Genomic DNA, 26575 nt, shown 5'->3' on the forward strand with positions numbered 1-26575 from the left:
TTTAGAACTACGAGTATCCAATTATTTCACTCAGACCAACCATATGTGGCAGAGCAGGCACCCTTGAGATACCTTCTGTGAAATCAACTCGCCTAGTGGATCTAAGAACAGTGAATTCTGTGGCAGCCTCCTCCATTAAATTTGGACAGCCCTGTCAGTTTTCTGGAAAGCTTTGGAGACTACGCTTCCTTCTCAGACAGGGGAGTCAGGATATTAGTGCACTTTAGTATGTGTGTCCTATTCTGAGTCAAGACATAGTTTTGTGAGGAATCTTGGTTGGAGTTCAGTTTTAAAGACTGTATTGCCTTATAACTTTTATATTGTATATATTATAATGTGTTTTGCTAGCTAACCAGGTTAAGTTGTAAGGTCATAAATCAAATTGTCAACGAATGCAATAAAACTGTACCAATTTGCATTTTAAATTCTTTATTGTTGCTCTGGAGTAAATATTTTTTTATGACTAAAACATTGACATTTTGATAACATTGGTAATCTAAGACCAGTTTACAGACATTTCATATATCAGCAGCTCTTAATACAATTTATTTATAAAATGGTTCTGTGAAAACTTACCGTAGGGGCGACCGGGATTGAAAAAGATGTGGAAGTAACCATGACATTTAATATGTTGAACACGTAGCTCTGGTATTATTAACATTCAGAGAAATGTCTTGGCCTATTGTGTTAAGTGTAAAAGATGAACTCAGCCAGTTCAAGTTTTTACCCTAATTCCATTAAAAAATAGCAGGAGGGAAGAAGTTTAGCCTTAACAAGAAAAAAAGGGTCCAATTAGGAAATTTTTTTTTTGGGGGAATCTAATTCATTACATGGAGTAGAAGCCTGGGGAGGGGCGGGAAGGGGCGCTGCTTATCGTCAAACATGGACTGATTTCACAAATGTTCTTCAGTTTCCATGATAAAGTATTCTCCTAATTCAGATTTTGGGAAAGGAGACAAATGTTAATAGAAAAACCTTAATGTTTCTTATAGTAATAATCCAATGGGGCAATTTTAAACATTATTTCTATTTTCATATCATGGGAAACTTAATTTAAATACCTCGCCCAGTTTTACATTGTTTTGCCTGAGCATTTAGCGGTTAGGTTTGGAGGGCAGCTTAAACCCGAAGTGGAGATGGACTCTGATTTCACCATATGACAAACAATTCACAGGAATTGAATCCTGAAGATGATTTAGGACTTGCAAAAGGATGGTGGGGTCCAGCTCAGTTACCTTTAACAGCACCTTTACTTAGAGGTAAGCCTTACTGACTTTTGGATTTTTCTTTTCAAAATAGCACAAGTTTTTTTTAAACAGACTTATCTTCATTCATCCAACTTTAAGTCCCAGGATTAGTTTTCTCTTTCAGTAGATCAAAACACTTGTTGATTTGGATGACAATAACTGCATCAGTCATTTAACTCTGTGTAAGGTATAAAGGTAGAGAACTGAAGTTAGTCAACTATTAATCGTGTAATAAACTGGGACTTTCAAATCTCACACATTATTTATAGCAAGGCACTGTAAGAATCACAGTCCATGACTTTTAGTTCCCTAATTTGCCCAGCAATTTAGAGCTATGTATTTAAACAATTCAATGGATATAAACTTTGATCGATCAGCAAATGCTTTTCCAGCGATGCTGCAGAGGCTAGCTGCAAGAGGAACATTGATACATTCAAAAATTAAAAATTCAATATGAACTTTTGTCCTTTACAAGAAGACTATGGTGCATTAACCAAAACAGCATTAAGAAATATTAATTTCCATGCAAAAATCTCCTTCCACTATGAAAAGTTTATGGCACATCTGAAAAGTGCTCATAAACATCACCCATCCAATCAGTACATACACCAGATAAATTTAACATCTGTTTACGTTGGATAACCTGCGTCTATTAAAAAATTGATGACATGCAAGTTCTATCAATTCAAGTCCACCAAACAGCTTTTCTTGCACAGTGAAAATGACAATTACAATCACAAAATACCATCTTACAAAGCTGTACATGTATAACAGTGCAATCGCAGAGAATGTGAAAAATGTCCAGTACAAGAGGGAAATGCACTTAACAACCAAGACCCTGAGCTCAGATTTACAGGGTGGGATTTTGCTTCTCCCTGACACATCAAAATATTTTTTGCCTTCATAGAACTGGCGCAGCCGTTTTTCTTTTTCTTCCCAACGCTTCTGACACCAGAGTTGCAAGTCTTCCCGAGAGGTTGGCAGGGATTCTACAGAGTATCTGCAGACGTGAAAGTGAATTTCCTTGGGAAAATTTCCACACAGAAGATGTTTCTCAGTTTGTGGAATGTTTTGAGGATATGCCACTGTTATGTCATGAACAGCATCAAGGTTATTACCTAGAAAGAAATATAATTATAATTATTATAATTATAATACCATCCTCTCCTCCCCCCTTTCTCTCTCTCTGGCAAACATACTAACATTCCTGCTTCCTATTTTCCTCACAGCCACAAGAGAGAGTGATGAGCCCAAAGTCACTCAGCCAGCTTTCATATACAGTGTCTGTGAAGTCCAGATGGACAAGAAAATGTTGCTGAAGGCTGCCTAGTTTGTAGCAGAAATCTGGTATAGTGGCTTAAAGATGTGCTAACTCAGAAGGTTAATTAGATTCTTCAATGTAGGACTGGCAGATTCAAATATTTCCAGAAAACTCCAAAGTAAGGTATGACAGACAATGCTAGGAGCACAGGAGAACCACCACCTGAATTGCACAACTGCATTCTGCTAGTGGGTCTAGGGCAACTTGCCTCAGCTAACTCGTCATGGCCATTTTGCTGTGGATAACTTGCCATGGCCAACCCGGTACAGCCATCTTGCTGCGGGACAATTCACATGGGATAACTCAATACAATAAATCTTATCTATCTCTGTTTCTTCTACATTACTTCCATTTTTGTCAATGAAAATAATATAGGAGAAACAATGGTGAATAACTTTTATTGCATTGAGCCCATCGAACCCACATGGATTGTCCCACGGTGAGTTGGCTGCAGTGAGTTGTCCTGCAGTACTTTGGCTGTGGCGAGATGACCATGGCAAGTTGGTCCATTCTGTCCCCAAGCTTTAATGTATTTCTGGGGGAGGGGGCAAGAATATCTTGCATGTATCTCTAGGACTATTGGAGGTACACATCTACAGTTCACACATCCCATTTAACCCTCAACATGTACAGGCTAACTCCCATACAGAATTGTTAATTGTGAACTTCTATGGAATTCTGGGAGTTGAAGTCCAGACATTTTAAAATTGCCAACTTTGAAAAATACTGGGTTTAAGTATTACTGTACATTTTGGGAACTTTTTAATTCAAAGGAAAAAACGACATGAGACATTGTAAAAGACATAACTTTTGTTGATAGCCACACATTTAGATTTACCTGCTCTCTCTACTCCCAAGCCCATATGTAGCCTGTGCTCAATTGTGTCATAGTTTCTGGTTTGTGCTAGGACAGATATGGGATACCAGTTAAGAGCTGGAACATTCTGTTTTAATAAATTAATTGGTTAGTATTTGAAGAAAGTTAAATGTGTACTGTCTAGTCTTAATAGGGATTAATTTAGTGAAGTATTATATTCTGTTTCCTGACACTCAAGAGGATGCAGATGTTTAACACAGTTTGGGTCTCAACCATGGGACGTTGTGATTCTAATATTTTGGCTTATAATGACATATATATTTAGAGCTTGTCCTATAGTTGTACCATTTTGGTTGAATATTCTTCAGGTGGTTAATATAGTGCCAGAAAAAGGAATATGGTTTAAAGATGTGATGCATTGTTGCATTATGTACTGAAAAATTTTGGATTTATTACTGTGTGATTTATTGTTAAAAAGATTGTTGTACTGTGAAGGAAAGACTCTGCTACACTTGATTTAAGAACTTGGACTGAATTTTGTTTCAGAGCATATGTGTTCACTCTCTACATATGGATTGGTTGTATGGAAGGTTCAATCAGTATTACTCTTGTATGATAAAGGTTTAATTTGCTGTTTAAGAACTGTAGTTTTCATCTTACATATACTTAATTTATTGATTTTATTTATTTTTTGTGTCTATTTTCTGTTGCATTTATAATGAAATAAATTAAATTATTAATAAAGTTGATTAATTTAACTAACATAATTAAATACTATTACAATAGTGTTTTTAGTAACATGTTTTAGTAACATTAGGGGAGCCCAGTTTAAAGAACTCAATTTTCTGCTTCTTCAAATATTTCAATAAAATAATTTATTGGTTTAAGTAGAATCTTATAAGTTAATTTAAAGCTATATCGACAGTATTTATTTTATTCTTTTTAAAAATGTTATCTGCTGTGTTGTTCTGAAAATGTTTCTAAGTAAAAAAGCTGCACTAAATTAAGTATACCATATAAATAAACTCTTTTGAAGTGAAATTTACAGATTGAACTTTTTTCCTAACACATGCTTATAGCAGCTGGATTGAAAGAGTTACATATGCAAAAAATATTAACTATTTCAGAGGCAAAATACTATCTTGGGCTGTCTTTACAAATATGGAGAGCAGTTGTTAAAAAGTGTACAGAAGAAACTTTATATGTCAAGTTGCATGCAGTCCTTTGGAACATGACCCAGTTTTTATAAAAATAAACCTCTGCAATTTCCATGGAATTAATCCATAGTAAAATCATATATTGATTTTCAAGAATATTTTAAAGGAATAAATTGAGATGTTTGCTTAAGAATATGGGGCTTTTGCTTTACCAAAATATTGTACCCAAGGAGTATTTTAGATTCAGTTCAACCTGCTGTTCAGAGGATCAAGTATAAGAATTCAGCTGGTACATCCATTACAGCCTACCTGGACCACTAAGCCATAGAAAAGTGACTATCATCCTTATCATTCTTGTTTTGACTACTGCAATGTGCTCTGCATGGGTATACTTTGAAGATCGGTCAGAAATTATAGCTGGTGCAAAACTGAGTGGCCAGATTGTAGAATAAAGCCTATTTTGAAGATGCTACTACACTGTCTACCTGTTGAGTTTCCAGGCCTCAAAATGCTGGCTATAAAGCTATATTTGACCCGATGCTTGAACCACTTTGCCAAGCATGGTTTTCCTAGTCAAATATCAAGAGCAGCCCTTCAAAAATACCTCTTCTCCTTTTCAGATAAGAGCAGTGGGAATCAGAAGTCAGACCTCCTCAGCAGTGACTTGAACATTAGGGAACACAGTCCCCAGACAGGTATTGGCTCCAAATCTTCTTGCATTCTGGATGGCCCTTAAAGTCATTTCATTTTGGGAAAGTTGAAGCTCATAAAAGGACTATGGAGGACAATGATTACTTTATGTCATCATGTTTATTTTACACTAGGTAACTCATGTCCTGTTGGGTCATTGTTTCAGAGAAATTTCCTTATCTAAATATAGAAACAGAATGACTGGGGAGCGGGGGGGGGGGGGAGAGAAGGAACTATGGGAGCAAGAGTGACTTCTGACTTTCTACTGGCTTCCCCATTGAGTTTCCTTGTAGGAATTTGGCAGGAAGCATAGCAAATCTCTCTTTCTTCCTGTGTCCTTCCCACTACTTTTCCCTTTCTAGCAGGTAGGTAAGTGATGAAAGATTGCAAAACTGGCTGGGAAACGGAACACTGAAAATGAAGATCATGTGACTGCAGCAGCAGATAGTAGGCTGAAGCAGCCACAACCTCCCCAAATTTCATTCCCTTGGGAGTCATGGGTTCTGAATTGTGGACACAATTGATACGTTAGCCCATTTGAAATACCTTGGTTCAAAAAAATGTTACACTTTGTGGCACAGTGTCACCCAGTTAAAGGTCATGATAACAAGCGTTTTAATAATATATAAATTGCATTCTCTTTATTTAAATATCTTTAAATGATTAGCTATTACTGCCAACAAACCAGCGATAATTGTTATACTAAAAGAGATGTGAAAATCTGCTGTTTAGATTACTTGTTATAAAAAAACCCGAAGAACCTATTTCAACAGAAATCATAATGCAAATTATGTGTAAAATGAGATAGGTTGTTTTCCTTCCAATAAAATCTCTAGATGCAATAGCATTGCCAGATGTTTCATCAAGAGCTAGATTTCTGATTTTTTCAACAGTTCTTTGATTCAGCCACTACAGAATGCCTGCAATTTCTTCCTGATCTTTACAACTGGATTTTAAGCATCATCAACAATCCTTTGAATAGTTTTAAGGTAAAAGACTGAAACACTACATGATATATACACATATTCATTAATGTGACAATGAAATTAGATGTAATCAGATAACTAATGGATTTTTCATTCAAGTTTGCTGTGAATGCGACAGGTATGATTAATAATCAAATTCTGAAGAACAAAGTAAACATTCCATAAACCAATGGGATCTTAGACATCAATACATCAGGATTCTCTTTTGCCACCAGAGTTGCTTCTTGACAGGTAAGTCCTGTCCATCATTTATGACTTGGTGGGGACATTTCCTGCTGGATCAGCAGACGGAAGACATAATGAAGCTGGTGCAGGAGTTGTAACCGTATTTGGGCTGGAGGACTTAACTACAATAATGTATGCCTTCATTAACTGGTTGGATTACTATTCTACTATATATGGGCGCCCCTTAAAAACAACTAGGAAACTATAGCTCATCCAAAATGGGTAGCGTGCATTGTTTATGGATCATATGGGAGCATGTAACTTGGGCTTCATGCCAACCTTGTTTGTGGATTTGTTTCTGAGTATAATTTAAGGTGCTGGTTTAAACCAATGTATGTCTTTGTAAGTCATAAACCTGAATATCTGCAGGACAATCTATTCCAAGCAGTACTAGTCTGACTGATCAGATCCAACAGAGAGAAATTTTTAGTGATTCCCTGTTTTCAGGAGCTTGAACCAAGAAGCAAGGAGGTGCTACTTCTCAAAGGCAGTGATGAACTTGCAAAACTATTTTCTTTCTCTTCTTTCTTTCTTTCTTTCTTTCTTTCTTTCTTTCTTTCTTTCTTTCTTTCTTTCTTTCTTTCTTTCTTTCTTTCTTTCTCATTCATTCAATTCATTCAGTTCATTCTAAACATTGCCCATCTTACAACAACTCTGGACAGCTCCTAATCAAAAATTAAAACAACATAAAAACTATATTAAAGCTATACAAACCAAACACATTAAAGACAAAAACCTGTTCCAGGGTTAAGCTTCTAATATTCAATCATCTTGTCTTATTCCAGGTCTTCAGTGCTTTATGGAAAGCTAGGAGGCTAAAAGCCTACTGAACTTCAGGGGCAATATTGTTCCAGAGGGCAGGAGCTGCCATGGATCCTGTCCTTGTTGGTATTTGAAACTTTTAAAGAGCATTAGACCAGACCAGACCAGCAGCATGGCACAAAAGGATGTTTTTTTTTTGACTCTGAGGTTGCTTTCAGCCTTGCACCACAAAACCCAGCTAGGCTGCCTGGTCAGCAGTGGGAGCAAGAGGTTGGTGAAGGTCAGCTGGCAGAACATATGGCATAATATTACATTAGCTCCATCATGCAGTCATTGTTGTTACTTCCTGAATCCCTTGATTCAGGCATATGGCATAAGGCATAGGACCTGATAGCCTTTATGATATGAAGTGGCTGATCAGAATGCAGCCTGAAAAAACTCTGAAAGTAACAGGCATTTAAATTCATGAGAGGATGGGGAAGAAGAAAAGAGCTTATAGCTGCTATCTGGCTGGCACTAAAACAGTTTCTGCCATACCAAAATGCACAAGTGGACAAATCTTATTAAGTTCAATTAACCCAGTACTCTGGGAGGCTCCTTGATCTGAAAAGGATTTAATGAAACGTCTCAGCTTCAATAAACACTCTTTAATTATGAGAAATATTTATTCACAAAGAATCTGTTTCAGGATTAACCTGAGACCCGTAGAAAACCAAATATATCAATATAATAATGGAATGCCTCATTAGAAAATAATTGATTCCTAACTCTAATACATTGCTTTGTAGCACACATAATTGTTTAGCACAATTGCTTTTAAGTTGCTGCATCTGGCAATAAAAATGCCACTCCGTAAGAGAGAGAGAGAGAGAGAGAGAGAGAGAGAGAGGGAGAGGGAGGGAGGAGGGAGGGAGGGAGGAGGGAGAGAGAGGAGAGAGAGGAGAGAGAGAGAGAGAGAGAGGGAGAGAGAGAGAGAGAGAAAGGATTGGAATTAGCATTATGTCTTACAGAAAATATTCGGTTAAGTCAGATATTGCTCCTTGCTTAAAAGATAGTATTTGGTTAACGGCAGTAATTGAGAGAGGAATTTCTGTTGCTAAGCAATGCGGTCAAAAGTGCAATGTCATATGACCACATTACTCAGTGACAGAAATCCAGGTAGTCCCCATTGTCATTAACCAAACTTCATTGGTTATTCGGTGAGGACACAAGCCAAGCCAAGCTTGCATTTCCAAGCCTTGATAAAGTAAGGAATTGCCTCTTCTGCCTCCTCTTGAACTTCCCCACCCATTTATTTCTCCCTATCTCAGCACTTTTGCTCCCCGCCCCACCTACCTCCTTCCCCTGCCACTTTGCCCTGTCTGCTGCTGCCATGCCCACCACACTGTGTGCCACCAATGTACCAGCTGGGGCTTTCTTTCATTCTGGTGCATCCAGGGCTTCTCTCGTGCCCTGCCCAGAGCCTCCATTCACGTGCCAGTCAGGCCTTCTGCTCATGTGTGTCCCCCCCCCCCCAGGTTCTTCTTTTACTTCTTTTAGAGATAACTGATAGCTTATATGCTGAATTTGGCCTGAAAAGCAATTGTGTCAGCCCCAAATGTTCCACGAGATATGCTTGTTCACAGCTACATTCTTAAATGGCATCTTGGTATTTTTAAAAAATATTTTTAAAAACTTAATCTTACAAAATTCAAGGTGTGTACATATTGTGATATCTGAGGTAAACTGTGCATTATTGTATACTCTAACTCTAGCTAGAATTGGATCTCTCAAGTTACATTTCACTTTCCTAAAAGTAAACCTTATCAAACACAGAGGTTGTCCATCATAAAGCAACATAAAGTTATGAAGTCAATTCTGCTGTAGCTAATTGATTTCTTAAGGTTTGCTCAGTTCTATCAGACTGGTATCAACAGGTAAAGTAGGCATTAAATATGAGGTAACTAAATTTAATTTCAAATTCAAAGATACTTTTAATAAAAAAAACTTTATTGAGAGACTCTGTTAGCTTTAAGTATAAAAAAAACCTATTCCTTTGTAACTTTCATGGAAAGCTTATAGCCATCCTTTTATATAATTTAATTCATATATTTCTCAAATAAATAAGAATTTATGGAATTTCAAAAGGTACTTAAACGAAGTTACACAATTGAAGTCCCTATCATAAATATGTTTTACTGTGTGTGCATGGAAAAAAGAGAGGTGTATATCAGTCTGTCTAAAGAATCAGAATCAGAATAGAGCTGGAACAGACCATGGAGGTCTTCTAGTCTAGGCCCTGCTCAAGCAGGAGGAAATCCTATACTATTTCAGGCAAGTGACTGACCAGCTTCTTCCGAAAAACCTCCAGTGCTGAAGCACCCACAAGGTCTGAAGGCAAGCTGTTCCACTGGTTAATTGTCCTCACTGTTAGGAAGTTTCTCCTCAATTCCAGGTTGTTTCTCTTCTTGATTAGTTTCCATCCATTATTTCTTGTCTGTGTATCTGTCTGTCAATTCTATCTATTTATCCATAACTATGCACTAAAAGACATGACCTGAGTTGTGTAAAATTCATGACTTGAGTTGTGTAAAGAACAAGTGCTTACATCGTTAGTGTGTTTTTACAAATGACAAAGAACAGCATTTAGAATTACCTATTCATAGTAAATGACCTTTTAGACAATGTTCAATGTGAAACAAAATTGATCAGATTCTAGGTCAGACTCAAAAATAGTCCATTTTTTTTAAATGTAATGTTAAAATATCAGATATATCTATTGTTTAAAGTACCTAAGAGTGTCCCAGATTAAGTAACAGTCTTCTATTTAAAACATTTTAAATGGAAGATTACTACCTGGGCGAATGGATGAGGAGGATGAGAAGGAGAGTTTTTTAATATTTAAAATCCAGAAAAAGTTGATTTTAAAAATTTACACAAGAATTCTTATGTTCCTATGCGTAAATAAGAGTGTATCAAAACACTGATTTTCCAGAAAAGTATCTTGTAGTCATATATTATCTAAAATTGCCTTTCATAATTTAAGTCAAGAGGGCATCACTGTATCAGTATAATAGTTTGTTAACCACTAATTGTTATAACCTATGAGACAAGATTCCAGTTCTCTAATGTTGATAATCAGGAGTCTACACCTCCTTTTTGACAAAAAGGAGAAGCAGAATATTTAAGAGCATTTTTAGATTAAAAAAAATGATGGATGGAGCCAAATATTGGATAGCATGGAAACAGGTGACAAGGGGAAGTTTTTTCTTCTTTTTTTAACACTCTAGGACCAGCAGCCATCCAAATGAAACTGACTAAAAGCAGATTTAGAACAGACAGAAGAAATATGTCTGAATTGTTCTTTTCTTGTAGTACCAATAGGAAAAAAAAAACAGAAAAGAAACAAGAAAAGAAGTAATCTAGGAGTCATCTACAACATACAATGTAGCAACTATATGTAGGACAAACAGGCAGAAGACTAGCAGAGTGCATCCATAAACTCTAGCTAGCAACCAGAAGACATGAAAAAACAACTCCTTAATTTCACAACACATGGACAAACACAACCAAAGTTTCAATGGGAAATTGAGCATCCTAGATCAAGCCAAATCCAAAGCGCCAGAGAATTCCTGGAAGCCCAGCACTCAGCCATCAACAAGCACATAGAGATAAACAACATCTACATACCACTCAAAAGAGACAATCAAAACTCCACAAAGAAAACAAAAGGACTACAAACACATCCCTGCCAGTAATCAGCACCATATGAGCAGTGATTAACACTAGACCAACAATCAAGAAGTAAACAGTATTCTAATCAAGGAACTACCAATGCAGACAAACAAGGTAACAGTTAACAACAGCCTAATCAAGGAACTACCAAGATCACTCTGACCAAGGCTGACAGGGCGAGCCATTAGTATATAGTAGCAATAGCATTTAAGACCACTCTTAGTGCTTCTACAGCTCTCCCTAAACATTTTTCAGAGTCGGCATATTGCCCCTAACAATCTGGGTCCTCATTTTACCAACCTCTGAAGGATGGAAGGCTGAGTCAACCTTGAGTTAGTCAGGTTCTCATAGAAAAGTGTCTTGCAGGCTTAGTGTTAGTTTAGTGTTGGAGGCAGCACTCCTCCAGATATTATTTGCAGAGGAACAATGGCAGAAATGTGTTTTGTTTCCATGTCTTGCTTGTGATTACCACAGAGGCATCTGTTGACCACTATGAAATATAAAATATTGAATTAATATGGTTGATCAGGGCCAGGTTCATCAGGGTTACTCCTATATTTCTCAAATTCTTATCTTTCTGTAATTTGTTAGGCCAGAAAGCTGGAGGAATGAAAATAACATTAGGAATTGTGAAGGGAAGGTTGTGCATAACTGTATATACTTATATTGAGCAGGGGCTGGACTAGAAGACCTCCAAGGTCCCTTTGAGCTCTATTTTATTCAAATATTCAAGTATTGCTTTTCCTACAATAACACTTTGGCAATGAAATGGATACAGAGCAGGCTGTATAGCCTACTGATTTGGGAACAATTTTTATTTAATAATTTTATGATAAGTAAAGTCAGACGTATTAATTGGTTATCAGAATTGTTTTTATTTATACAATTTATAGATTGTCTGGTTTCCAAGATTGTTTTTCAAATTGAGAATTACAGTAATGAACTTACTCTAATAAATCGAATATTATTATTAATAACATATCTGATTGGAAGAGTGTACTGTATACACTCTTCCAATCAGACTTTTGGAATAAAAATAGTTAATATGGGTTTTTAAAATTATTATTCTAGTTCAGTGATCCATGATCTTCTTTTGTGTTCATATCAAAATAATAAAAGGAAACAGATATTTTGTTAATTATTAATAGAGGAGCTTCATTAGGTCCTTTTAAAGGGCTTCCTGTTTCAAGGATTATATATATATATATATATATATATATATATATTTGTCTAATGTCTTCAATGTCCTTTCAGAGTGCTAAAAAAAGAAACAGCAAAACAAAGCAAAAACTCTGATGGCAATAAAAAAAAAATGATTTATTTAGTACAGGAGAGGGGTGGGGGAAAGTAGCAGAAAGTGTCCTGCAGCAGCACGTTTTACAAAAGGAATTAAAGCCATGAAATTAACATTTTAATGAAGTAGAGAGACTACTGACGTCAAGACTAACTCACTGATTGCTGCTTCCAGGTGGCCTAATGAGATGAAAATGAAGTTTATATCCTCAGCTAGTCTTAGCCAGGCTTGTTTAGTGACTATGAATTTAAATGAGAAGACACTTCTGTGTACAAACATGTCTAGGCTGGTTCGTGGCTTGCTCAAACTTAAATATAACAAAAGCTTAAATTAACAATACTTCAGTTAACAAACATTGACATTAAAGCTGTAGGCTTTATTTCTTGTTCTTTTTTAAAAAAAATATATGGAGTCTGCATGTGTATAAGAATGTCCCAGTATCAACACCTACATTCAACAAACATGTTTGGTCTCATAAAGCTGCCACCTTTTTACTCTAATTTAGTTTATAGAGTCTTATCAAAGGAGCATTTTTTTAAAGATTCTGAAGTATTGTTCAGAAGACAGTACATAATTGGAAAGTTTGACATTAAACCACAGATAGGCAATATGAACTGAGATGCACCAATATACTCCCTAATTTTTTTTTACTAGTTACTCATTTATTCTCTTTTTCACTTTCCCTCTCTGGAAAGAAAAAAAAGCTGGCATGCTGAAAGCAAAGCATCATCTTCTAGCACTGCATTTAGTGATAAGTCATCCCCCGAAAAGACAGCCTAACCATTTTTTCGGGGCTCAAAAAAAAAAAAAAAAAAAAAAAAAAGACCCGGCCTTATTATATGAGAAACACGGTATTTTAAAATCTCATTCAATGGACAAATCTCTAACCTTTAAAATTTAAGCCCTTGGATAATCAGTAATTCCTTCCTATATTTTAAAAATACATTTTATTGTCCTAAGCTTTGTCTATTTGTCTATCTAAACATAATTGTAGTTTCCATCTTTCCTTATATGGTAGGATTCTCTGGATTCTGCAAGAACTACATTTATCTTCTGTAAGTAGGATACTAATATTACTTCAACATTACTTCAACTTTACTTCATCTCTGAATGTCATTTTTTACAACCACATGAATATTTAACACCAATCAACTCTCATGTTTTAGAGATAAATCTTGAGTGAACACTAAAGATGCTTAACCTAGTCACTGAAGAAATCCATTTTTAGGATTCGTATAGTACATTGAATCATAAACAAGTAAATTGACAATCACCTATTAAAAAAACAAATTTAAAACTAAACAAGCGATGTGAATAGAAAATATTGTGTGATACTATCCTTCTGCAATTATTGAAAAATTCTCTCAGACTTAAATGAAAATTATAGTAGGAAAAGGAAACTATATTCAACGATCCAAGGTTAATAATAAAGTTTGAAGCATATTATTTAAATCCAGTATTAAAAATGTATTTCCTTCATCATACAATAAATAGCTGGATTCCTGGCAAGCACTGCCTGCATTCCAAAGTCATATGGTAAATTATGTGGAAAATTGCAGTTAAAACTAGTTAAAAGTAGTTCCAGAAATACCTTCAGAAATACCCCACTGTTTTTAGGAAGCAATCACTTACCTTTCTATTTATAACATTCCCTTCTACATTAGAAAGCTTTTAATATCCCTATACCTATTCCTAACACCATGACTCTTATAAAGTTAGATCACAAACAGGTTATTGATTCACTGTCAAAGTTCCCATATGGTCAAAAGTAAAAAACCTAATACTGTATCAAGCTGTTACAAACCAAAGATCAGATGGAAACTGTATATCCACCTTGAAAAAAAATTGCCTGAACAGGAAAAAAACAAGACAGAAAAAAATTAACACTGATGATTAAAAACAAAGTTTGCATTTGACACTGTTGCTCAAATTCTTTCATAAGTGCTTCTTAGCTTACAATGCAGAAGGGAATATATTAGAATGCACAATTATTCCTTACTCTATGATGAAACAGCCATTATTTAGTATAGGCAGATTTTCAAATCTTTCTTCAATGCATATATCAGAGTGATAAATATATTATTTTAAAATAACTGTATTATATTAAAACACCAAAATATCAATGTAAGAGATACCAAAGTGAATATACAAAAATAAAAGTTTAAATGCTGAAGAAAACAAGGCATTGTTGACCACATCACACCTTAATGGGTCACAAGAACTGTTTTTTTCTTGCACATATAGACATGCACAATATAACTAAGATACTGGAGAAGGACCCACTGTCCTTGCTTTCAATGGTTTATGAGTCTGGCAGGTTCCAAACTTCAAAACCATGTAAATTTTGCACTTTTGCTCTGTAGCAGTATATTATGATAATTAGCAAAGATGTTTGGAGGACATAAAAGATTTTGGGAAATTTTTACTTACACTAGTCCATCTCAAGAATATCTAAGCTTGTTCAAATATGATTACTTTACAATTTGGGGAAAGTTATATGGATGATGTGTTATCAAAGATAAGATGAGGTGTAAAAGGGAATTGTTTCAGAGAAATGTAAAAGGGAATTGTTTCATAAATAATTTCTGCTCTTCAAAAAGGGCATATCACATTCTTGTTTGATTTTGATATGCCTAACAAGAGGTTATTTTTATAACTTCTATAGTGATAGAAATACATTAAAATACATTAAAACAGCATTGGTTAATGCTATATTATGCTACTTTATGTTGTTAGTTGCGAAGTTATGTCCGACCCATCGCGACCCCACGGACAACGTTCTTCCAGGCCTTCCTGTCCTTTACCATCTTCTGGAGTCTATTTAAGCTCATGCCTACTGCTTCAGTGACTCCATCCAGCCACCTCATTCTCTGTTGTCCTCTTCTTCTATTGCCCTCAATCTTTACCAGCATTGGGCTCTTTTCCAGTAGTCCTTCCTTCTCATTAGGTGGCCAAAGTATTTGAGTTTCATCTTCAGGATCTGGCCTTCTAAAGAGCAGTCAGAGTTGATCTCCTCTAGGACTGACCCATTTAATTGCCTTGCAGTCCAAGGGACTCGCAGGAGTCTTCTCCAGCACCACAGTTCAAAGCCCTCAATTCTTTGGCCTTTCTATGGTCCAAATTTCACAGCCATACATTGCAACTGGGAAAACCATGCTACTTTATATTTATTATCTTTTGATATTTTTTTAGCTACTCTATCCTATAATAGGTATGTGTGAGAGATTTAAAGAGAAATAGTATATAACTACTTATGATCCCAAAAGAAAAAAAAAGCTTATTAGTATACTTCCAAAAATTTAAATATATGTGATAATAAGCTTACAATTTAGCTAAAACAGAGTCACATTAGGAGATTTTGAAATATAGATTAATAGCTCAGACTATGCACTAGTGAAGAATTAATTTCTAACACACTTATTGTACTCAAGTAATAAAACCAAAGACATATGTATATAACAAGTCTTCATTCCACACGAGATATAGTTCTGCATTAATTTCCCCGTATTTTATGTACTCTCCTATCAAGTGGAGAAAACATGTATTTTACTATTACAGAAACGATTACTAAGTGTCCTTGCCTATAATCACTAATGCATATTCAATTAAGACATGATGTTTTCCCCCACTAGATTGAATTACTGACCTTTCATTAATTATGTGAAAAACCACCAGTATAGATGTGGCCCACAGCACTTTTGGATATAATACTCTCCCTTAACAGTGCAACAATAAGGCTGTACTAAATGACTGCATTACTGGTGCTTCTTCTATCTCTTGATTCAGAAAATCCTTTGATCATTTTTTTTAAAAGCAGCAGATTGCTGCTAGATCACCTTAATTTAAGATTTCTTTACAGTACATAAATAACTGGAAGAACAAAAATTTTGGATTCCACTACTACAGAACTAAATCTGGTTATATATTACACTCAATTTTATCACCAAGAATCCCATTTTAATGGAAGGAGAAAAACACTTGAAGGATAATTGAAAGTGAGAAGCTGGCATGGAATGAATATTTTTTCTCCTACTTGTTGAGATTAGATTATACATCATACTTATGTACCACATGGTCCAGGCAAAGCCATCTTGTAGATATTAATAAAATAATTCAAATACCATCAATCGATTATTAATCCCTTTGACCATGGCAGTCTCCTCAATACAGTTTAAAACATATGTAAGTATAAACAATCCTATTGTGGTTTAGCTTCAGCATGCAGCGGGCTATTACTTCTCCAGAATCTCCTTATCTAAATTGCTATAGTTGCATGAATGCAATGTGCAGAATGGAGATGCAGCAAGGAGGAGAAAAAAATTGTATTTACTTTATTTGCTAGCTTTGTATCCTGGGTTTCTTAAAGGAATTCAGGATGGTGTACACAGCATTCCCTCCTATTCCCCACAACAACCACTCTGAGGAAAATTGGACTAAGAGTGAATAAGCTTAGAGTCACCCAGGGAATTAAGTGGTTGTAGGTGAGAAGAACCAAAACCATTTTGGGAAACAGAAATGAAGTTGGAGAAAAAAATTTGAAAAGAAGAATAGCTGACTAACGGAGGAAGTAAGAAAAATTGTGATGATAGGTGGACATCCAGGGAAAAAGAACTGCGGGGGCAGAAGGTGAGAAACAACTAAGAAATGAAGTTTATTTTATTTCATTCATTCAACATATTTATATAGTTGTTCTAGATAGACCAGATATGAGAACACAGGCAAAGACTATGTTCTGTGGTACCTAGAGAAAAGAATAGGTACCATAGAGTACCGGGGAGGCGCTATGGATGCAATAAGGATTTTTTTTTTTTTACAATAGATAAAAAATGTTGAACACTGAAAGAAAAAAGAAGTCTTTCTGTTGCTAAAGGGGGAATTAAGCCCTCTTAGCTTAGTAAAAGAAGCTCTTGGGATGATTCAATTTGTACAGCAAAATTCATTTCCCTTTTCCCTCAGACTCCCTTAGAAGGGACCTGAAGTGTGCCTTGACAAAGTTGCAGGAAAGAACACTATATTAAAGCACAGAGAGTCAAGATGCGGCTTAGCTGATGTTCCCATATTATGATGAAGCCTCATTCACTCAAACACATGACATTTAAGGGGTAACTATACCAGTAGTAGGAAAAAGTACATACAATGAAACTTTTTCCAACATGAGTCCCGTCACAGGATTTCAAAAAAGTTGAAAACAATTTGTTTTATTTCCTGTTGAATAGAATGTGGTTAAAATCCAGCCAAGTCCCTGTTTTGGATATACATTGAAGATAGCATGAATGTTTCCTTCTATCAAAATTATCTTCCATAAAGATCTAAAGATTCTGGAGCTACCAGCTTTCCTGTCATGGCTTACCAATACTTTCATTTCCAAAAACACTTCTTTTTAAAAAAAGATATGCAAGAAAATATTTATTTTGCACTACTTGTGATACTGGTAGTAAAATGGCTTCTGAAATCATCTGTTCAGAAGCAGTTTACAAAAAGGAGGGTGGGGGGGACAGAAAAAGAATGAACTTATATTTAGATATGTGACCAAACTTCATGTTTAACCAACACTTAAAAACTAGAGAACTGACCTAGCAGTAGAGTTCAAGCCTGCCATTTTTTCTTCACAACAATTTGCATGCTTTTGGTATTATTTGCAAAATGTAAGAATGGACCCATGTGACAATGCCTGGTTTGTTTTTTTCCACATATGAATTTAACAAATGCCTGCAATTATTCATCTTTACACCTATCCATCTATCATTTAGAAATTGATATACAAATGCCCCACCTCAGAAGAGTATCCACCTCGGAAATAATTGCCTTTAGACAAGATTTTTCTAGAAATTTAAAGGGAGTCCAAATTGAATATTCCTTCTCCTTTCATGATTATCCCCTAAGAAGGGTTTGGAATGCTATTCCTTAAAAATGATTTTTCAAAATACTTTTCAAAGTATGGTTTTTTTTCTCTCTTCTATAGATATTTCTGACAAAATTTCCCATAGGGAGCAGTACCTCTTGATGGTTCTGCATATAAAAACAGGTTCTTACAGTCTGAAATTTCAGACTGAAAATTTCCCACCTCTGCTTTGGAATTTCTATATACAAAGCACATATTCTATCTCTGAGCAATCAGCATGTCCTTCATGAGTTATGCTCCCATTAAAATCCTCCACAGATGTATAAATTACTGGATTATTTTTAGGTTTTCATGTTCCAAAATTTGCTATCACTTTGCTATCATACACCTGGAAAAATGGTCTATGTATGTCAAGGCTCAATAATTAGATAATCTAATTAGTAATGTGTTTTTAAATTGTATTAGTATTTTCCCATTTACAGAAATGTTCCCAAATCCATATAATTAAATTGAAATGATATTAAACATAAACATGTCGATTGAACTTTTTCCTTTAAAGCACAAGCTTGAAAAAGAAGTCATGTATATTTCATTGCTATTCTACGCATGCTATAGTTTAAAATGGAAAGTACTATTGTGCTGAATGACATTAAGTGGATTGTATTTGCACTTAGTTTTCCAGCAGTTTTGCTGTATTAATAATGGAACAGAGGGCATTATATTTTTCAAGTATACTAGTTTAGAAAGGGGTTTTCATTATCACTGTAATGTAGATTTCTCACAAGTAAAAGTAACTCACATATCTGGTGGTTAAAAAATAATTGGTTGCTTTTCAGTTTTTAATCAGATATGCACTAAAAAGGTTATTCTTAATTCGGGCCCTCAGTTTTTTTCCCTTCAGCGATGCATGGATAATCTATACTTTCTCACATAGCTGAGGTTCAGAGAAGATTATTCTTAGCATTCTCAGGCCAAATATATTCTGAATCAGAAAATTACACTTAACGGGCTGATTTTAGCTAAATATAACTTGTTGGTTGGGGGAAATGTAGTTTTAGAACATTAGCAAAAATGAAATTCAAATAACAAGATACAGTACTTAAACTGCTGACGAAGATGTGAGGGACTGGACTCTATTTTCTATAATCATCTGTTTTAAAAAGAATTAAAAAGAGGGATTGCAAATTGTTAACACAAGTTCGACTCCTTACAATTATTTGGATAAATTTTATTAGTTCCAGCAAATACATTCTGCTCTGTCAGCTATGCTGAAAGTAAATCAAAACAATGTGGTTAGGGTTAGAAGACGATTTTTGGCAGGATGGTGAAGAGCAGAATTTGAGATTCTGTAAATGTAATATATGTATCATAACGAATAGACAAAATTAAAGACTAAATGGAGAAAATGGACACACTGTCAGCCAATACACAAAGGCATGGCCCTTATTTACTGAGTTGTGCCATTAGGCATCTTTTCATATGTTACATGCTACAAGAAAGCAAATACATCTGTAACAGGATTAGAAAATAGCCTTTGATAAATACTATTCTATACCTTTCTATAGATTTTTTAAATGAGTGGAATGGATAGTCTACCTGACTGACCGATGGACTGAATAAATGCTTTTAAAGCAGTTCTATTAAAACTGTAAGAGGAAGAGATACACAAAAAGTTTAGAATTGAAAATACCTTAAATGTTTATGTTTGAGACAAAATATGCACCTGACAAAGATACTGAGCATGTGCTTCATTTGCCGTATATAGTGATGAAACTAACAATATCAGCAAGCAAATAAAACGAAAGTGAAATGTGAGGGTGTAGGTTAAATTGGATTAGATATTATCTGGACTGAATTAGGCATAATCTGAACAGTTTGGAAAACAAGTACAAATTGGGGGATATGAAGATTTACATAGAAGACCTTTTTTATAATAGACATACTATATCAGCGGTCCCCAACCTATGGGCTGCGGCCCACTGGTGGGCCGTGAGAAAATTTTGGTGGGCCGCAGAGGAATCTCACCCCCAGAGTACCCCCCGAAAGCAATTAATCAAGTCTGTGCAGAAACACAAGGCTGCACCACCCACATGGCCCACGAGAACCCTCCCCGCCCACTCACTCCTTACCCAGCAAACTTGCCTGTTAAGTTGGTATTTTTCCTTTTTCTGACCATCAGGTGTTCTGCTGTGGAGATTCAGATTAGCTAGGAAGCAGGAAATGGTTGGATTTCTTGCTTTCTAGATCTTTAGATCTGAATGATTCTGTGAGCAACTCAATCTGCCTGCCTGCTTTGGCGGATTTTGGGTAAAAGTTGCTCTTTTTTTAAGTAAAAATTTCAATATTTACATTCATGGTGTGTTGTGAGTTAATTTTGTGAGTTTGCTTGCAAGCAAATTTTATGTGACAGACTGAGCTAGCCAATGGCAGATAGATAGATCTCTGAATGTATCTGTGATTCTGTGAGCAATTCAATCTGCCTGCCTACTTTGCCTGATTTTGGGTAAAAGTTGCTCTTTTTTAATAAAACATTCAATATTTATATAAATATTTATAATATTTACATATAAGCCATGCCCAGCCAGTCACATGACCACCAAGCCACACCCACAAATTAGGCCATACCCACAGAATGGGTTAGTGGTCCCTGGGATTTAAAATTATGAGTTTGATGGTCCCTGAGGTCCAAAAGGTTGGCGACCCCTGTACTATATGGCTATTGCCTTTTCTAGGGATCTGTAGCTGTTCCTTTGAGTTATTTTGTCTGCTACTGTATAAAGCAGATGCATAAGTACGATATTTTAAGGTCCAGTTCAATAATAAAATCCTCCAACTCCTGTTACTAATTACTACTTAACAAGACTTCAGCAGTGTCTTACAATTGTTGCAGTATCTAAGTATCTTGAAAAATACTGCATGCTGGATTGATTACTTTTTCATATGCAGGATTTATCCAGCAGAGTAATCGGTAACTTCTGGATCTTTCTTCTTTATTGGATATAACTTAATATCTCTGTGTCTATCCCAGAACACAATTGGTCAAATAAATTTGATAAACAAAAATGTTCAATAATATATCCGTTTTGTAAAACTAAATTAGTTTGTTTTCCAAACTCTTTATTTTGTGATCTATATTTAGGGAGAGAGAATGATTTCTGGCTCCAGGGTAACATTTTCCCAAGCATCTCTGCCCTTTTTGTTTTAACTTTTCAACTTCTGTAACTATGGCAACATGTAACCAGAATAAATATGCTTATATTTTAAGAACTCTTCAGGAAAATCTATCAGACTGAAAAATGTAAGTCAGCTCAAAATAGACCAAAATATGTGCAAATCAGGAATAAAAAGGAAGAGAAAAAAAAGTTGAGGCACATTCTGTTTTTCAAGGTAGCTAGAATCATCAGCAAATTAAATTCAGTGTCAGTATATAGGGAAATAAACACATTTGGGATATAAATGAAAAACAAACATAATGCTAATGCAGGAAAGTAAAGTTTTAAATTTCATGTATTTGAACTACCTAATCAGCAAGGATAGAGCCACATTGTTTAAATCAGGGGTGTCCAACCTTGGCAACTTTAAGACTTGTGGACTTCAACTCCCAGAATTCCTCAGCCAGCTGGCTGAGGAATTCTGGGAGTTGAAGTCCACAAGTCTTAAAGTTGCCAAGGTTGGACACCCCTGGTTTAAATGTTCATTGGCAAATATGTATTAAGTGAGCATGGTTGTCCTCTAGGGGCCAGTACTGTTGTACTGAAGGAAAAGACAAACATTATTCTTAATAAAACAGCTATAGAAAGGTAAAGCTTTTCCTCCAATGAATGTGCATATCTACAGATTGTTTAAGCCTAGCAATATGCAATAAGAGAGGACTCATGGTTATAATTTGCAAATATTATAGATGTTAACAGCTATTTTTTTGAGGTCTGCACTACATATAAATTATCTAAATGACCTGTACACAGAACATTTTAAGGCCAGGGACACTGTTTACAGAAAAGCAGGGAAGCAATTCAGGCATTCATATATTTCATATCCCAGTAACCCAAGTTTAAAAAAATCTCTTAACTATAACGTAATATAGTAGTATGTTTTCGATTCATTTATGTTTCCCAAAGAAACCAGTTACAGCCAGGTGTCATGTTACATGCTCTTTTCTGCACACTAAAATCTCTGTTATTTGCCTTATCACAAATGCAAAGGAAAAAGTTTGCCAAGTTCTTCAGATTTGTAGAAGCATCATTTCAAATCTATTCTTTTTCTAAGATGGACCATCTCCCATAGGAACTTTCCTACACAATTATCCTTGTAGCTCCTTAAACAGAACTCTGACTGATAATTTTCCTTTTGAGGTTATAGGTGACAGCCTGACCTTTTTTCCCTAAAACATGAGAAAGAAGTGAGGTGCTTTTTAAAAAAAATACAGAACAGAATTGGAAGGTCTTCCAGTCCAACCCCCTGCTCAAGGAGACCCAGTACCAGTGATGGCTAATCTTTTTGGCACCAAGTGTCCAAAAAGCGCAGGTGCACCCTCAAAACGCAACACGTGCATTCCCGTGAATGTGCACGTGCCTCCCTGTGCCCCACACATCCGTGCGCAGAAGAGACCTGAAGACCAGCTAGCCAGCGACAAGCGCATGCGCGGTGGAGCTGAGCTGGGGCAATGGCTCTGTGTGCCACCTCTGGCACATGTACCATAGGTTCGTCATCACGGCCCTATACCATTCCAGACAATGGCTAATCTAGAACAGGTCCTACTCATCCCCTGATCTGAATTTCCCCTAAAACTGCTGTAAATAAAATGTCTCCCTACAGATTTGGTTTTGCTTTCTGACTCTCATAATTTCAACAGAAATGGGGGCATGTGCCTCAAAAGAGCAAAGCAACTGATCAAAAACTTTTATAAAGAGGATGCAAGCAGAAAAGCTGTTTTTCGTTGTTGTTTTCTACCTCTAAACTGCACCCAGCCCCTGCCATTATTATGATAGCTGCAGTAGATACTCTTTTTCTTTAACTTTAATACTGGGAGTAAAGAAGACAACAACTTCTAACTTTCTCTCATTTCTTGGAGCTGCTGTCCTGATATCTCACCATTGAGAAGCATCTATGCAGAACACATATGGACAACCTTCCATCCTCTCATCTGGAGAGATTTCAAAGCACAGATCTATTCATGGTTCTTTGGTCTTTACCATGATTGATTTTGCAGACATATCTTCAAAACCATGCCTCCCCTGAAAATCTTCTTCTAATGCTTTTCCTGATGATGGTCTCACATTCCACAAAACTATTCCATGGCTACTTCTGATGCATTTACTGTATGTACTCCAAATTAGTTTCTTCTATGTATAAGCATATAGATGGTTGCTGGAGAAAGCAATTCTCATAGTTCTCACAATGGGTTCAACAGCATTTTATTTTGTTGTTGTGATCATTCATTGTTCAGTAAATTCCAGGTCTTTGTGATGTAATGCGCATTATTTTATCAGTTTATTAGTATGTTCTTGTGAGCTCATATATGTTATCAATGACAGAATCTAACTTCCTTATCTTTTGTTAACCTCTTTTTTGATTGTCCTCATTTTTTCCAAGTTTTAGGATGTTTTTCCATTATTCTTGCCCTCATATTGTATTCAAAATATCTAGGCTTATAAGATCAATACCAATAATAGAAACCAAGTTGTTGTTGTTGTTGTTGTTGTTGTTGTTGTTGTTATTATTATTATTATTATTATTATTGAAGTTGAACTCATAGTGTTGAATTCATAAATTAAAAAAGACAGAACTATTACTATTGACAAATGTTAGAAAGAATTGTAAATAGAAAATAACATATTCCACTGTTGAGAATCTGAAACTATTTACACTAGGAATACAAAGTTTCAAATTTTAACTTTGAAGAAGTCAAAAATCCAGCTTTTGGTTGGAAATTGGTTCAAGTTTGGAGCTGTTGTGAGATAAAATACCTTCCAAGGTGGTTGAAATAGCCCATTTTGAAATGCAAAACAGCAGCCTCATAGTCAAAACAACTGCTTCAAATATGAAACAGGGTATTTTTATTTCAAAATGTTCATATTCAGAATATTTGCCTTTGTTTCTTTAAACTTATCACCCCTCTCTTTGGAGAAGCCAATCAGCTCTGTCAAATGATATATTTCCCCTTCTTCTCAATTCATTCTTTCCTTCGCTATGCTGAGTGTATATTTAGACTGCATATACATTAGGGATACTACCTTGCAAAGAATAGTGTGAACATTTAGATAACACTGACTGAGCTTTCGTTACACTTGTTCTACAAACAATTATGCCTAATTTTTTTAAACTCAGCAGAAGAACAACCATCCCATTTCTATCTGATTTCTTAGATTTCTGATTTTTGAAGACTTCATTGTGTCTGCCTACACCTAGTGTGACAAATTAAGTTTTCAATTACTTCTTTCAGGTGTGAAATCTCCTGGAATGAGATTACTCACTATTCAGTTCAAGTGAACTTAGTTGGAGAGAACATTCCAAAGTCATAGAATAACCACTGGAAAGACTCAGATCCAAGTTGCCACTTAACACACCTCAATAGCAGAAGCCCCCCAACAAACTTTTCAAATATGATCTTGGAGTAAAAGTAGGAAATATAAGCAGAAGAATTCTTTCATTATGGCCCAAGCCATGATTATCAGCACCTTGAATTGGAACCAGAAATCAACTGGGAGTTAGTAAAAATAAATTAAGAATTGGCATAATATACTCAAATTGTTCAATCACGATCAGAATTCTGCCCACAGTATTTTATACTGCCTGAAATGTAGGAAATATTTTATTGAGCGGTCTCATGTATATTGTATTCTAAATAAAAGATTATAGAACAGAAATTATCATAGTGAATCAGTCTTTTGCCACAGTGGGGCCATGACTGATGCAACAGCCAGAACAGACGAAAGATGTTTTGGATCACAGAGGCTATTGCATATTTATTTATCTATTTTTGCCATCCTTCAACAATTAAATGGAATCGTCCCTAAATCTGATCCTTTAGGGTTGCAATCCCATCCAAAACATGTTGAACACCACTCACCTGTAGAGATAAATCATCCACTAAGAGCACATCTTTCTTAAATGGACTGAACTTCAGTTTGCTGGCCTCATGCAGCCCACTATCACAGCCAATCACTGATTTGGGAATTCAACTGCCTCACCTGGATCCAACAAAAAGGAGAAATAGAGCTGGGTATCATCAATGTACTGATGACACTTTACTCTAAATTTCCAAATGACTTCAATAAATGGTGTTATGTAGATGATAAACAGTTTGGCGGAAGAAAGTGGAATGCTACAGAACCCGTACACTATAAATGCCAGTCTCCCCTAAATAATACTATAAACCATAGTATCAAAAAGGGAGTATTAGCCATCAGCTTAAAATTAAGCTTTTCTGGGCCTATTTTTACAGATAGTGGCCTCAATATAGTTATTATTTAATGAGGATGAGATTACCCTCAATATATAATATCCTACCCCTGCTAAAAAAAAAAAAACATTTATATGATGAGTCATGAGAGCAAGGGTTAAATAAATACACAGTTAGCTGAACCAATCAAACAACGTATTTATATCTTCATGCCTTAAAAGCCAGAATGAAATGTATCCAAAGAAACCTGATCAAGGAGGCTCTACAGACTTTTATATCATGTAAATTTAATTGATGTTTCCCCTCAACTATTTAGCATGTCATAGCATAACTACTATGATTTTTATATGATCTTTACTGAGTCGGATCCTAAAAACTGCAAACTAGTTCAAAAAGCTCCCCTGGATAATGCTGGAGGAGAAAAATGTTTTTTGCCTTCCTCATCAACACAACACCATTGGAAGACCTCAAGAGCCACAACAGAGATAGATTCTTCTGGGCAAAATCTATTTATGAGGTTCCCAAAAGATGACACAAACCTGAGGGCACGTAATCAGTCAAAAATTACAGTACCATTACAAAGTGGTTTCAATAATGAATTTTTTAAAAATTGTTTGAGTATGTAAAAGACACATTTTCCTCATTCTAATCATCTCCCAGCTTACTTTATCCCTATTCAATGAGATATTTACCAAAACTCTGAATAGGCTCTGTGACATATGAGATGATCCAAGAAAAATACTAACAGCCCCAGTTATCTCTAAATATATCAGCTAAGTCTTTAACAAAATTCCATACTAGCTAGAGTTTTCTGGAATCCATTGGAATCTATTACCCTTCACAGATAGATCATTTTAATAGTTTCCTACCCCTCAGAGATACATGGTTCTTGCAAGATTAAATTTTAATGTGACTAGTATCATCTGGCAAAGGAAAATATTTAACATGCCATATATTCAGAGCACCATCCTTGTGCTCAAGTTAAAGTTAAAAAAAGCAAATCCAGGGCATGGCCTGTATTGGACAATTGACTCAATGAGACAGAACTATAGTTGTTATAGCAGCTATGATGTCCTGAGCAGCCTCGATCATAAACACTGAAATGTCCCAAAACCAAC

At 35.6% G+C, this 26575-nt stretch overlaps 1 protein-coding gene across 6 annotated transcripts in view; it reads right to left on the minus strand.

The window, feature by feature from the left end:
• Positions 1–412: 412 nt before the first annotated feature.
• The window catches only part of LCLAT1 (lysocardiolipin acyltransferase 1), a 69637-nt gene continuing 43474 nt past the window's right edge, over positions 413–26575 (minus strand). For all 6 annotated transcript variants that reach the window (XM_087965214.1, XM_026681803.2, XM_087965236.1 and 3 more), the window contains one exon: positions 413–2365. In XM_087965214.1, coding sequence (XP_087821340.1) covers positions 1866–2365 — 500 coding nt within the window. In that variant the 3' untranslated portion in view covers positions 413–1865. The remainder of the gene's footprint in view (positions 2366–26575) is intronic.

The sequence above is a fragment of the Notechis scutatus genome, chromosome 1 (genome assembly GCF_049901735.1).
Source record: "Notechis scutatus isolate UNSWTSFEM ecotype Mainland chromosome 1, rNotScu1.2, whole genome shotgun sequence".
Taxonomy (NCBI): Eukaryota; Metazoa; Chordata; class Lepidosauria; order Squamata; family Elapidae; genus Notechis; species Notechis scutatus.